The following is a 15,527-nucleotide window of genomic DNA, read 5'->3' on the forward strand; positions in this document are numbered from 1 at the left end:
CTAATTTACATAAGCTGTAGCAGTCTTACTGACAATTAAAGTCGATTTTTGAGTGCCAGGTTTTACGTGGAAATATCAACTGATTGGTATTCCAATTTACAGTAATGTAGAATGGTCATACAACTTATTAGAAAATCATTGTATGGCGTGATTTTTAGATTAGAAAATGAAATCCATTCAATCATCATCTAATTGATCATAAAATCTGTATTTATGATTAATAAATATCTCATTATTTATTTCAATTCAATCAATGTATTAAATCAAATCGTCATCTAATTGAGCATTAACTATGATTTTATGATTAATGAAGCTCGATTCTTGTAATCTGATCAATCAGTCATCTATACAACTCTTAACCTTTGAAACCTAAGAATTCGTTTTTCTTATTCGGAATTCTCCTTATTTGCATAAAATCAATTTCTTATAATTTTGATATGATTTTAATATTGTTATCTAATATCTATATTATAGCTGTTCCTTTTATCTGCAATGGAATGATTTCTATGATATTAAATATCAATATGAATCGCTATTAAGCGGTAGTAGATTTCATATAATCCTTTTAATCGTTGTAAGAATAATTATAACGCACCATGTTATGTTCCTAATATAATCTATAGAAAATACGTATACTTAATAATTTAGTAATTATCATCATTATATTGATTTACACCATAAATGAATATTTCCTTTTATCAAAATACTATTACGGTAAAATGAGTTGTAGTGGTCAATATGCGATATTTCTACTTACGGTAAGGATTAATACAGGTTATCTATATTATACCTTTAAATGACTGGTATCTTCATTATTGCTTTCTTATTTTAAATTAAACATTACATCATTAAATATCTCAATATTTATTGATACACATCTTAAGCAATTGTATGCATAGTTAATAGTCGATAATCGTAACTTCGGCTAATGTTCTAGGAAGATCATTAGACGGATATGTAAATTCCATGCTTCAACGATGCCATTTTAGCCATCTGGCCTTTTAAAAATTAAAAATTTCCATTGACAAAGAAAATGATAAACCTGATTTAATTTACGGAGATTCTGGTTACTTAATGCTTTCTTCCCTATGAGTATAATAAATTGCACAGTTGCTATCCTTTAACATGCCCTTATTACCTTGATATTAAGGGTTAAATTTATAGCCTACAATATTCATTGATTTAATAGAAATGATAGAATGATGAGGTAGTATCAATTGATCATGTATTAATTATGCAGAAGAAATCATTCTCCAATGATAAACATTTCTGATAAATAAAATTCAATTGTACTGGAGATAAAGTATATCAATAATGAACATGATGGCTTAAATAATGGATATTGTCAACGTCTAAGCTGTCGCAATTTAGGTCCCTGTCATGAGAGAAAATTAAAGGGAAAGAATATACATATAGTTACATTATTAGATATGATATTGCACATGGGTTAATTTAGTTACAAAGAAACTTATAAAATGCTAAACGGCATCAGTTAAATCAGTCGTGTTTGAAGTTGAATAACCCCTTCGTTACAAGCAAATAAACTAATGTAGCAATTATACAATGCATGTTATGATATTCTAATTATTTATATTGTTGATCATGGAAAGCTATCAATTTTTCCTATCGCAAAACAAAATAAATTTACTTATTTCCGGATTTACTAGAATCTAAACAGAAATATAAGTTAGGTTATTATCCATTCTACTATGCTATTACTAATTAATACGTTAATTCAATTAGATAAGCTACTCACTTTGCACTCATGATAATGGAGTTTCACTCTGTTTCGATCATATTTTGGCTTTGGATTGAGGACAGGATACATTCAATGTTGAAAATGAACTCAATATTATAAGGATACAAATGATAAGAAGAAAATAGCATGATTTACGATATCATCCCAGGTTTAATACTTATTTTCATGCTTAGAATCGATCTTTTTAGTATCATCATCCTTTAATCTCTGTGCGTCATTTTGGTTCTAGGTCACAGATAAAGTAACGACATCCTAATCATCTTCAATCTATCTATTTTCTTTGGGCAATTGTATGTTTCATTTAAATTTACTCTGAAATCTAAGATTTGTATTGCTTTTAATAAAAAATTACTCTTAAATTGAAGAGTACTTAATAACAGCTTAAAGTACCTCATCATTATAATTATACCATTTTGATAGAAGCCAATTATTACTTGTAGATATTATCAATTAGCTTTGTTCGAGACTCAAATAGAAATTTCCAGGAAACTATTCATAAGTACAAGAATGAAAAGCAACTGTCAGGAAGTGAATGAATAGACGTTAGAAGATGGAGAAACTCAATTTTAAATCTGTCAGTTTGCAGCAGAGTTTGTACTTGATAATTTTATAAACAAAAAGGATGGAATATAATGATGATTAAGAGGTAGAATACAGGAAATTATTGATCCAATACATTAGTTTATTGCTATCGATATCGTCACTAAGTAGAGCAGAAACGCAGAATAGTTTTAATTTCCGGTTCCTTTTACAATGACCAGGTGATTCTAAGTCAAACATAGCACCTCCAGTTTTCTGTTCTAGATATTGTCTCGCTTTCTATGATGGCTTCATTAAAGGATCTTGCACATGTCTGTATTTTAATTATACTCTAGTGTTGTAATCTTTAATATCTTTTAAAGTATTATAGTTTCTGAGCCTTTTAACTATGATATACTTTGCTTGTTATAAGTTTACTATTTTACCTACAAAGAGATCCTTCCATTATTTGAGACAATGATTAAATAAAATTTAATGATACTCTGATATTGTATACTCTTTCATATTTTTTTAATTTTGGGAATTTCCCCAGCTCTTTAACCGTGATATGTTTTATTTGCTATAAATTTACTGTTCTGCCGATTTAGAGTACCTTCTATCATTTTAGATGATGATCTAATAAAATCCATTAAATAGTATTTAATTAGACACTGATGTTGTATAGTTTTTTATATCTTTTAAAGAATTGAAATTTCCACTCTTTGACCATGTTATACTTCATTTGTATAAATTTACTATTTTGCTTGTTTAGAGCTTTGTCTATCATTTTAAATGATAACCAAATAAAATTGAATTATACTCTGATGTTGTATAATCTTTTAAATTTTTTAAAGTATTAGAGTTCCTCAGCTCTTTAATCATGATATATTTTACTTTTTATACAGTTGCTATTTTGCCCATTTAAAGCATCTTCAATCATTTTAGATGCTATTACGAATATAATCACCTATATCAGCACTGGCCAACATAAATTAGAGGCAACTGTGCTTAACATTATTTCCGAAATTAGTGCATGCTATTTTTTTAATGGTTTCTCGGAATTTTAGTTGTCTTAAAATAAATATCTGTACGCGTACAATACTATTACTTGCATTGAACGGATACAGTGCTTAATAATGTTTTCAATGTCCATTATCTAATGCATGAAAATTGCTGTACCTAGTATATCACAAATTTAATTTTATTTTACCTAGATAAAATGAATTCAGCAGTCTTGTATTCAATCCCTTAACCAGCAATATATTATAATCGAACATATTATCATAAGTTTATTTTATTAATTATAGCTATATAGTTACGACTGCTATAAGTGTATATTAGTAGTGAAAATTTTCTACCGTAAGAACTCCATTACGCTATGTGACTGGAATTAGTCGATATATGGACTTGGGACTGTACAGTACTTAACTTTCGGAATAAAATTAGTTTCTCTTTAAAAGGCTGGCGTAAATCAATGAAGGACTATTAGGTGATCATGGACGGAATTGGTAGATTTACGTGGCTTAAGACTTTCAATTTACTGTAAAACAGAAACCAGTATTTCTTTGCAAGCCTCACTCACCTCAATGAAGCAAACTTAATAGTCAAGGCAATATGGTTATACGTTGCAATCGCCATCATAATGCTAGCACACTAATACTATCTGACAACTTCTCAAGGTTGACTAGCTTCGAAAAATTGATCTCGCTATCATGATCGAATTTTTAGTGACTTTACGAGCCTAAAACTTGCATTAAACTACTTACTATCAAAATCAAAATTAATCTAAAATTGCAAGCTCAGTTTAGTTCAGTGAGGTCAATTCAATAATTATAGCAAAGCTACATGATTATGTGCCTAAAATACAAACATGCCAGAAAAGACAGCATTTTCAAAACTTGCATGCTTCAAGATCTCTTTCGTAATATCTCAATCGAATATAGTCAATTGACGGACCTGAAACTTTTATTGAACTAAAAAACTTAAAATTAGTTTACTTTTATTAGTCTAGCCTACCTCAATGGTGTCAATTCAATAATCAGGACTAAGTGAATATGTATATGTTGTATATAATTAATGCAAACTTGGCAGAAATGACATTATTTCTTAAATTTGAGCGCATTAAGAATTCTTTGACACTATCTTTGATCGATTTTATTAGAATTATGGGCCTATGGCTCCTATAAAAGTATAGAAATCAAAGATTAGGTTACTTTGCAAGCTTAGTCTACCTCAATGAAGCCAATTTGATAATCAAGGCCCATGGTTACGAGTTGTACGGTATGCCAGCATGCCAATGATGACAGTTTTTCCATGGTTTTCTATCACACTATGGCAAAATCTATTAAATTTATGGACCTAAGACTTGTATTAAAGTATAGAAATTAAAATGAAGGTTATTTTGCAAGCTTACAGCAAACTACCCCGATGAGGCTAATATAATAATCAAGGCTACATGGATACGAGTGGTATGCAAGTATGCCAGGGAAAGATAGTTTTTTCCAAGGTTTGCATACCCGGATAACTATCTCACAACGATGACCAAATTGAGCATTTTACGGGGCTGAAGCTTTCGCATTAGAGTATAAAAACCGAATTTAGTGTTTCTTTGCAAGCCTGGTTTACCTCAATGAGGCTAATTTAATAAACTAGAGCTTCCTGGCTATGCTTGAAACTGCAAGTCTGCCAGAAATGACAGCTTTACACAGGCTTGCGAGCGTTAGCAACTTGATCACGCTATTACGGCCTAAGTTGCTCGATATAGGAGGGTGCCTAAGACTTGTATGAAACTTTAGAAACGAACTCTAGGGTTCATTAGCACGGTTAATGTAATGAATTAGAGCTCTCCTAGTTATAAATGAAGCTGTAAACCTGCTAGAAATGACACCTTTTTAAAGGTTTGCAAGCTTTAGGAACTCCATCACGCTATCTCGACTTCAATTGGTTGATATGGGGTTTGTTAGACTTGTATTTAACTTTAGAAACAAAACCTAGAGTTTGTTAGCAAGGCTGACCTACCTCAATGAAGTTAATTTAATCCACTAGGGCTGCCATGATCGACTGACATTGTCTCAAATGCTGGCAAGTTTTAGGAACCCTCCCACGCTTGCGTACCTAATTTAGTGGATTTGCTAGCCTAAAACTTGTTAATTACGCCATAGGCACAAAAACATGAGTTTGAATTTGCGAGGTGGCCTACATCAATCATTCTTGCAGGAGTGAAGTCGTGACAGTTAGATGAACATATTGGCAGCATTAAAGTTCTATCAATCTGTTTTGTCCAGCAGATTCTTTCATTTTCATAGTTCTAAACTTTTATATTATCATCTTCCAATTATATCCATTGCGATCTATTTTGAAAAAAGCGATGGAATGCAACTTTTATACTGCCTTCAATCGCTAAAAATTAACAATACTTCCTGGTTACGGAATAGAACACTTCTCTGTTGATAAATTTATTCCCAAAACAGTAATATTGTTTCTTGCAGTTAACAAATCATTATAATAACAAAATACGCTTTGCTATATCAATTCAAATTAAGATGATATCTCCATTTGCATAAGCGCATGAAACAATATTGATTGAAAAATACCACTAATTGAATATTATTTAGCGTAATAATCATTGTTGACAGGGAAACTAAAATGTTTTCGAACTATTTACTTAACGACATATTAATAAAGACTTATTTAGAAGTCCGCAAATCATGAAAGGAAAATGGCTCGCTTAATTGATTAAGTTTCTTCTATTTGACGATAGCTATCATTTATTTATAAAATTTAAAGAATGTTAAAAATTATCATTGATTTCATTTAATAGGCTGATAAAGGTAGTCTATATGAATTAACACTTTATTATTTGATCCTTTGTAAATGAAATCTTATAGCCAAAAATGAAGCCAAGTATTTACCGTAAGAATTATCCTATAACTGCAACGGTGCTGACACATAATATTGGAGCGATGGACTAGACTAATGTATGCATCAATTTGTTCTTAGCTAGCTTTAAATACGGTAAGAATTACGTGCAAAATTTTGTATCATATTCCATAGCTTTAGAAAAATCTATGCAAATTCATTTGGATATCATACCAGTAAGAATAATTACTTATCAACATTGTGATGTTGAAGAACTTTGAAATCACGATCGCTATAACTACGTAAATCCAAGAATATGAATGCCACTTATATTTATGTAATTAGAGTTAGTGCTATTCCAATGCCTTGATCTAACATTAGTCTATCTCGATTAAATTTTTGACGCAGTAAAAAATACCTTGTAAAGATCATTCTTCGGATGTTGAAGAAATAGGTTGTGGCTTTTGGCAATAATATGTTTTAACTCAGCGAAATGCTAGAAAAATAACATTTATTCCATGATTAGCATTGCTTTAAACCATTGCACTTAGTTATCTTCGCTGTATTAATCGCCGTTGTTTATTCAATTCTAGTTATAAGTGCAAACTCGGATATAGTCAGAACATCAAATTACATCGAATAAATTTGTATACATATTCTTCTACAACCTATCGAAAGGCTATAATTATAAAAATATGACGGGTGCCTAAGAATTTTTCCTTTGTAATAAAGGAAATTGGGTTAATAAGCTTAAGTAGAGATTCAAATTATTTGTGTGTATGTATACGCGTAAATTCAAAATTAGATTTTATCCTAGATAAGTTCAAGTTTCCGAAATGATATATCATTATTGTGAATACTTAATTAAGGAGCTTTCCTTTGCAATATAAAAATTGGCTTAACGAGCTTATTAAGAGTCCAAATGAATTTTGTTTATATTTAAAATTAAGTTTTCGAAACGATATAACCACTATGAATGCTTACAAAATTTTTCCTTCATAATTAATACAAGAAACCCGCTAATAAAGCTTATCAGAAGTCTAAATTATTTGTGTATATGTTATATATCTAAAGCTAAATTTTATCCTAGTTCAAGTTTCCGAAACGATATCATTATGACGGACGCTTAAGAAACTTTCCGTTATAATAAAGAAACTGGCTTAATAATAAGTTTACTAGTAGTCCAAATTTTTTGTGTGTATATTTAAAATAAACTTTATACTATTTCAAGTTTCCGAAACGATATCATTATGGCGAATGCTAAAGAAAATTTTCTTTACAATCAAAGAAATGGGCTTAATAACCTTAGTTCAAGTTTCCGAAACGATATCATTATTACGTAAGCATTAAGCAACCTTTATAATAATAAAAGAAAGAGGCTTAATAAGCTCAATTAAGGATTCGAATTACTTGCAAGTATATTTAAAATTAAATTTTATCCTAGTTGAAGTTTCTAAAACGATATTATTATGACTGATACTTTAGAAACTTTTCTTTATACTGATAGAAACTAGCTTAATAAGCTTATTAGGAGTCCAAATTGCTTTTATATGGTATATTCAAAATTAAACTTTACCTTACTTCAAGTTTCCGAAATGATATCATTATTATAGGTGCTTAAGGAACTTTCATAGTAAAAGAAATTGGCTTAATAAGTTTTGTCCAAGTTTCCAAACGATATTATTATAACTTATGCTTAAAAATTCTCCATCATAATGAAAGAAATTGACTTATTGAGAAATCTTATTAGGAGTTAAGACTGTGTTTCAAGCCGGTTCAGTTTTTAATTTATTATGACCTTCACTCTGATATGGACAGGTAGTTTAGCAGGTCCTTTATCCAAATGTGCCTTCTTATTTTAAGTTTCTAGTGAGACTTTGCAATTGCTAGATAGCTACTAATATAACTAAACGGTAAAAAAATTGAATCGAATCGAATGTCAATGTTGAACCGCTAGCTATAAAATGAATTTTTCCAAGGAATGAAACAATAATAAAGTTAGTATACATCATTCATTCTATTAACGTAACATTAAATTCTTTAAAAAGTCAGCACCTTGGCAATAATAGCAAGTGCTTTAACTTAGCAGCTTCTAATTAGATTTCGAGTAGAAGTAACCTGGTAACTAAAATCATTATTTTAGGGTTAAAAGGGCGACTATTAACTGCATTAAATGGATCAGTCCAAGACTGAATGATAAATGGAAGATATGATTTTCATTTTCATGGTTGCACTTCATTTGGCTATTATTGTGCCCACTTGAAAATAATAGTATTCTAATTTAGACATGTACCATTAGGCAAATTTTCGAGTCAAGAATTCTGCTTAATTATGTTCTAAGAATATTTTAAAGCAACTATTTCATGGTGAAGGATTGGACTCGATAACTAAGTGACATAACCTTTCCACCTATTCGATACTTAGAATATTGATCAACATCTAACTCCCTAAATTAATTTTGTTACAATCTATTCTATACAGAAACTACTTCTTATTTCTAGGGCAATATTTCTAATTACTGTTACGTAGAAGCAGTTAGATCGGCCACTCTACTTAAAGCAACTGAAATTTTGAATAGTTTATAACCATTTGAGAAATTCTCTTACTCTTTAAAATCCAATAATTCATGTGATGCATTTGATCTCACTCACTCAGCTATAGGATTGTGGTAGCTTATTAAGCAATGTTTTTTTTTTACTTTTAGCAATCTCGTTAAAACTATTGAATGAGAGGAATTTCTTGTGGTCAGATAAAGCTGATTAGTGTTATTAGCAGTATATGTAGTATTCTGTTTATAGTAAGTGAGATTGATATTGCAAGATACTGTAGCCAGTCAAATACATAATTTTTACCTATTACTAGCAATTAGATTTAAGCTATTCAGCACAAAGCATTTTAGACACTAGTTACAAAGCAGTTCAAGCGTTTTTTCCGAGATACTGTAATCTATTAGAAATCACTTTGCCGATGATCACTTGTAGTGTTTTTTTATAGCAAACGAGTTCGATATTGCAAGATACTGTAGCCACCCAAATGCATAATTTTCACCGATAGCTTACTATTAGGTTTTTAGCTATTCAGTATGAAGCATTTTAGACACTAGTTACAGAGTCGTTTAAGTATTTTTTCCTGGATAATCTATTAAAAATCACTTTTCCGACGATCACTTTTTGCCTTCTTTTTACAGCGAACGAGTTCGATATAGTAAGACACTGTACCCAACCAAACGTATCATTTTACCAATTGCTAGCTACTAGATTTCAGCTAAAATATCTTAGAAACTAGGATTATCCTTTAGATTCAGCTTTTCGATGATTATAATACATGTGATAATCGTCGATAATTTTACTTATCCCTAGCCACCCAATTTTCAGCTAGTCGACACAAAGCATCTTAGACACTAATTATAAGGTAATCTAGACGTTTTATCCGAGATCATCCTTCGGATTTCGCTTTTCGATGATTAGCCAGTCTTAGTGGTGAGATTTATCATGGTTGATGGCTTCCAAATCACCAGAAAATAAACTCATTTTAAGTAGAGTGATGGCAATGCGAAGAGCATTCGACTGTCAGCTGAAAGAAGATAGCGTACAAATTAGTCCAGAAAAGATCGTTTACCGTATTTAGCACAAAATCATATATAGTAGTAAAAGGAACATTAACTTCAGATATAATTAGCTTTAAGCAGTAGTAACAGTACTGAAAAGTATAATGGGAGTTAAAACTAATGCTATTCCATTATAGGGTTAGCTAACTTATCTAATACAATTGATTTAAACTTTTCATTAAAAACATGAGATAACTTCTTGCAGTTGAAGGAACTTTAGTTATGGACGTATGGTAGGCAAATAGCGTAGGTTGCTTGTGCATTAGGTTAACAATTAATGGAATAGAAAGAATAAATCTGATGTACTTTCAGTAATAAAAAATACAATAATTCCTGAGTGTTTATCACGACTGTTACTTAGCCAGGCATAAATACGATAAAGTAATTTATCTCTAGTCAGACCATCTTATCTTTTATAGAACTTATTACTAAAAAGTGGAAACAGCAAGTCCTGCGTGGTATGATTACAAAACGTCCGATATATATGCTAATTGTCATGAATACCAATATAGAGTAATTATCATTAAGACAAATAGGAAATCAGCTAACAAAAAAAGAACCTCTTTATACTGAATATTGCCGTTTTGTTTCCTAATCGAAGATTATAATTTTCAAATGGTTAGCATAGCAATAACGAAATCAATCTAGTCATCGAAATAGATGAACGAAGTATAACCATTCTTAAATATTAGTTTATGAATGCTTTAGAAAAAGAATTTCTATACATTTTAAGTACTAGCATTTTGCATTTTGTTTTCTAATCAAAGATTATAATTTCAAATGGATATACTATAATGTTAGCTAAATCATTCTAGTCACTAAAATAGATAAACAAAACACAGCCGTACTTGAATATTAGTTATAAATATAAATTATTCATTCTTAAACAAGAATATTGAACTGTCCTCAAACCAGGATTTTATTTTACAGAACTCATAATTGAGAAAATTATAAATAAATCTTACGTAATATGATTACAAATAATCAGGTAGATATGTTAATTACCATGAAAGCTAGCTTAAAGTCATTGTCAAGACAAGTAGAGAAGCAGTAAACAAAAAACAGGCCCTTTTACGCAAAAAAGAAGTGCTTTTTCCTTTTATCTAAGATTATATTTTTCAAATGGCTATCAGGATATTAACGTAATTAATTTAATTCGTTACATCTACTTTCTAATCATTTTTCTAGTTGAAAGTTCTATACAAGTATAATTGTTATATTAAGATCCGGAAAAAAATTTACATGTTCCATAGAGTTATAGCCAAACTACCCTTAAAATATTAATCAATAAAAATATCCGTTGATTTTGACTACTGTAAATACATCAGACAACACTTGATTTTGCTATCCCAAAGATTATAGTTACTGTGTAATGAACTAAAATTAGTCGAGACTGATAGTAATAGGAGTTTACTTAGGGTACAGAACGTTACATCTTATCCAATGAATCTACAGATATTGCCAAGTATTGGTATGTAAGACAAAGATTATTATAATATCTCTCCGATTAGAGAAATTTCTACAGTGCCCACCACATAACTCAGTTCTTCATTATATATTGTTATATAATTAATAAATTTACAGGAAACTTATCGGTGCCATAGCCTACGATTATATTCATTGTTTAATTTTATAAGAAATAGTTTCATTACGTAACATTAAACGTATGAAAAAATACGTAATAATACGTCAATGAAAATTTAAATTTAAGGCGATAGATGCAACATATTATATGCTATGTATCATAACGATAGTCAAACTGTAATATATGTATGTGTTTTTGTGGAATACAGCATCATGGAAAAAAACTGAATAAGCGCATGGCTGTTCAAATTTCAGCTTGTTATTGGAATGCAACGGATGATTTGCTAGTTTGAACAGTATCAACATTATTAAGACGGCACTCTTTAGATTTAAAGGACTAAATCGATTGCATATCTTAGAAATATGCAGTTATCTCATTTCATATCAGCAATAACATCTTAATAGACTAAGGTATTGAATTAGCTCTAGATGCTTTGCTCAGTACACATACGTCGTGAGTAAACAATGATTTCAAGATTGAACTGTAAATTCTCCAAAACAATTTATTAGACATTTTCTAACAGCAATCACGCTAAACTGATTTGTGCAGTCAATTTTATGGTTACTTTACACCGGTAAATAACTATTTTAACTCAGAATTACATATCTAGCAAATTAATTTGTAGGATACTTTCTCATCGTTACTACTCTAAATCTATATTTATTATGAAATTAACGGCTTTAGTATGCATCACAGGTCAACAGATTCAACTTTGAGTAGCATCGTATATCCAAAAATTAATTTGTCGATTATTTTACTATAGTTACATCCAAACTGATATACACGATAGGCTAATAGTCTTTTTATGTAGGCAATAATGATTTTCAATTATTTTAAGTCGGAATCCTATCTTCAGTAATAAATTAATTTGCTGCATATTTTCCTATGGTTACTATTCTAAAATGATACGATACGAGTCGATCTATAAATTAATAGTTAATATACTCGTATACAAGCAATCAACAATTTTAAGTCTGAAAATACATATATTGTAAAACATTTTGTTGAATATTTTCCGTAGTTACCATTCTAAACAGTTCCGATGTGCACCTATTTATAAATTAATTTTCAAATTTATACAAGTAAACAGCAGTTTCAAATCTGAAAATGTATATTTTGTAAACTATTTTGTTAGATATTTTTCCATTGTTACCACTATTTCTATGCCGAATTACATAATTTAACCTATATCAATTGCTACTATCTGCACAATGTTGGAATATGTTTATTTCTTAGTGCTTTGCCGTATCCTAAAAATGGTCATTAATATTTAGTGCGATATTCAGTGTATCCGTTCAGAGTGATAACTACGGAAAAATATTGATCAAAACATTTTTCTGAATATACATTCGGGCTTTAAACCTGTTTAAAATGACTATGAAGTCACACTATAATATTTATCTACTCAGAGTGGCAACTATGAGAAAATGCGTAACAAATTATTTAGTAAGAAGTACTGTACACTTTAGGATTGAAACTGTTGTTTGTCCCCATAGTTGTGACCATCGATTTACACTGCAATTCTGTTTATCAATAATAATAGCAAATGTTTATGAGAAAGCCTTAGTCATTGGCTTGTAGATATTGATTCTGTATTCTGAATGACAATAGTTGAGATTAACATAACATCAACAGATCACCAATTCCTATAAAAAATTATATACATCGATCGATATTTATTATAGGAAAGTAAATTTATATAACTTGGCATGCAAGATAATATAAAATTCTACGTAAAATAATCGACACCTAGGCTTTATTCCAGCCTGAGCTGTCAGCTGTAGTTAACAATGCCTAAAGTATTAATTAATATCGACAATTTTGGATTAAATGAACGAAATTTTTAGGGTGTTAATTTTACTAAAAGTAGATTATAATATGTACTTTGGCCATATTAAAAGTTACCAATAGGAAAAAATATTTTTTATTGAATTATCGATACTAGATGATTTACACTGACCTTCCACTGTATTGTTTTCTCTTCTAGCCATCCCACATTCCAAGCTAGTATAATACTAACAATTGAATTGATGATTATGTATCTAGCTAGAATAGGATGGAGATAGGTCAAATATTGCAAGATTGTAGTTCAAGGTGGATAGACAATGACATAAAAGATCCTGTAAAAAAATAAAACAACTTAGTTTAATATTGTCTGAATCATGTAGCACGTATTTATCCTCGTTCACGTATTATTATGGCCATTATTGTTATTATTATTATTATAATATATTATTATTACGGCAGCGTCATTCATTACTTTAAATTTTAGTACACAAGTCCATCACCACCCTGGGTCATCTTTTTCTTTGATCTTATGCTAGAGTTTAATCGGATTGTGTGGGGGCGGTTGCTATTTCCTAGTATATTATATGATCGAAAATGATAATTCATCACTACTGGATTCTATCTATTCGCTATTGATTTCTTTAAAGTGTATCTAATAGAAGATGATAATTATGCTATGATATTGACTGAAAGGTAGATGCTGTATATTTTAATGTAGAATTTATTATGAATTAAATACAACTAATGCCAAGGTCAACAAAAACAGCTCGGAAGTGGATTGAGTATGGCATCGTTGATCGATTTTATACTAATTTTAACGAATAAGAATCTTAAAGAAAGACAGCAATTTATAAGAAAGAATTATTCTATTAATTTCGGTAGGTTGTATAGGAAAGCTATTAACACTTCGTAATTTCTATACTGTCAATAACTTGTACCTATTATAGGCTATAGTTCAGTTACTATTTGTAGAATTTTATTTCCGATACCTGTTGATCTAATTTATTGTTTTTATAATAACATGGGCAAAAAATGACTTCATATTGCTATACTGCTTCCACCATTGAAATGCAATGTCTAAACATGACTTATAGAAATGTCAAAGCATTGGATATTAATTGAATCGATCTAAATAGAGAATATATTTAGATTGCTTAATTGATAAATACAGCATCTATACAATAATGCGGTAATATGATCACACAATAAATTTGAATAAGCTCGCATATCGACCATATGGATTAATAAAATTCGCGCACGTTTGGGAGGAGTTTCAAGATTCTATTTTCATCTCAATACAAGCGATTGGTCACAAGTGTTGCCTACTTTTAACTTTGAATCGTTGTTTTAAAATGAGGAACGTGTAGGTATAAATTAGTTCTAGTTGGACGCTAAAGATTTATTTTATTTCAACGGGGGCCGACAAGTTGTTAGTTCTAGCAGCAACTAAGGGTAGCTAGTATTTTGCGCCTTTAACTTTATTATTACTTCACTACGTATCAGTTAACTTGACACACTATTTTAAACTTCGATGTTAGTTTGCACCACTACGTCTTAGAATTTAAAATACTGAATTTTTAGTTTCTATCCTATAGTTTACTTTGAAGTAGGCTCCTCTCTTATTCTTATTACTTTGACATTGGTTGATTACCATATTTAGTACGAATAGTAGTTCACTCCCTCACCTTTAATATTCAGCAAGAATCATGTCTGAGGTCTCTAGTTTTGAGGACGAATTCGAAAATCAAGATCTCTTGAATTTATTGGATGATATTGCAAGTTGTGGCGACGAATTTGGCCGATTGGAAAGTCCACTAACTCTAGACAGTCCTTTCTATGCCAGTCAACATCCACCATCACTGCAAAATTGGCTACCCTTAAATAAACCTCTTGATATCAAGTCGTTAAAGAAAAAAGTAGTCTCAACTACTTCTGCTATGAAAAGGAAACGATATGACAAAGATAGCGAAACAAGACAAGATAGGAATCATAGCAAGAAGAAGAAGAAAAATGCAATCTCAACTGTACGCCGAACAAGAGCTAACGAACGAGAGCGCAATCGAATGCATAACTTGAACGATGCATATGAAGAACTGCGTAAAGTTGTCCCCCACTATCCTGCGGATAGAAAATTATCCAAGATTGAAACATTAATATTAGCACAAAATTATATTTTATCTCTATCCGATTTATTATTACAGCGCACATCAGCCGATTATCAACAAAAAATTAATAAAGAATTTTGCTCACAACCTTATTCGCCATCATCAACACCTATCGCGACTACGACTAGCAATAGTCGTGACAGTGATGACGATTCCTCATTAAGCTCACCGTTAGATTTTAATGATGACCCCGTATCTCCATTTGATAATGGTATAGACATGGAAATGAACGTTGTTGCTTTTTAA

General features: G+C 30.3%; 1 protein-coding gene across 1 annotated transcript; it reads left to right on the plus strand.

The window, feature by feature from the left end:
• Nucleotides 1-14,822: 14,822 nt before the first annotated feature.
• Nucleotides 14,823-15,527, plus strand: TRIADDRAFT_55857 (uncharacterized protein; the record flags this gene model as incomplete). Its single annotated transcript, XM_002111590.1, has 1 exon — nucleotides 14,823-15,527. The coding sequence occupies one exon, from the start codon at nucleotides 14,823-14,825 to the stop codon at nucleotides 15,525-15,527; it is 705 nt and encodes a 234-aa protein (XP_002111626.1).

This window comes from Trichoplax adhaerens, genomic scaffold (genome assembly GCF_000150275.1).
Source record: "Trichoplax adhaerens TRIADscaffold_4 genomic scaffold, whole genome shotgun sequence".
In the NCBI taxonomy this organism is placed as follows: domain Eukaryota; kingdom Metazoa; phylum Placozoa; class Uniplacotomia; order Trichoplacea; family Trichoplacidae; genus Trichoplax; species Trichoplax adhaerens.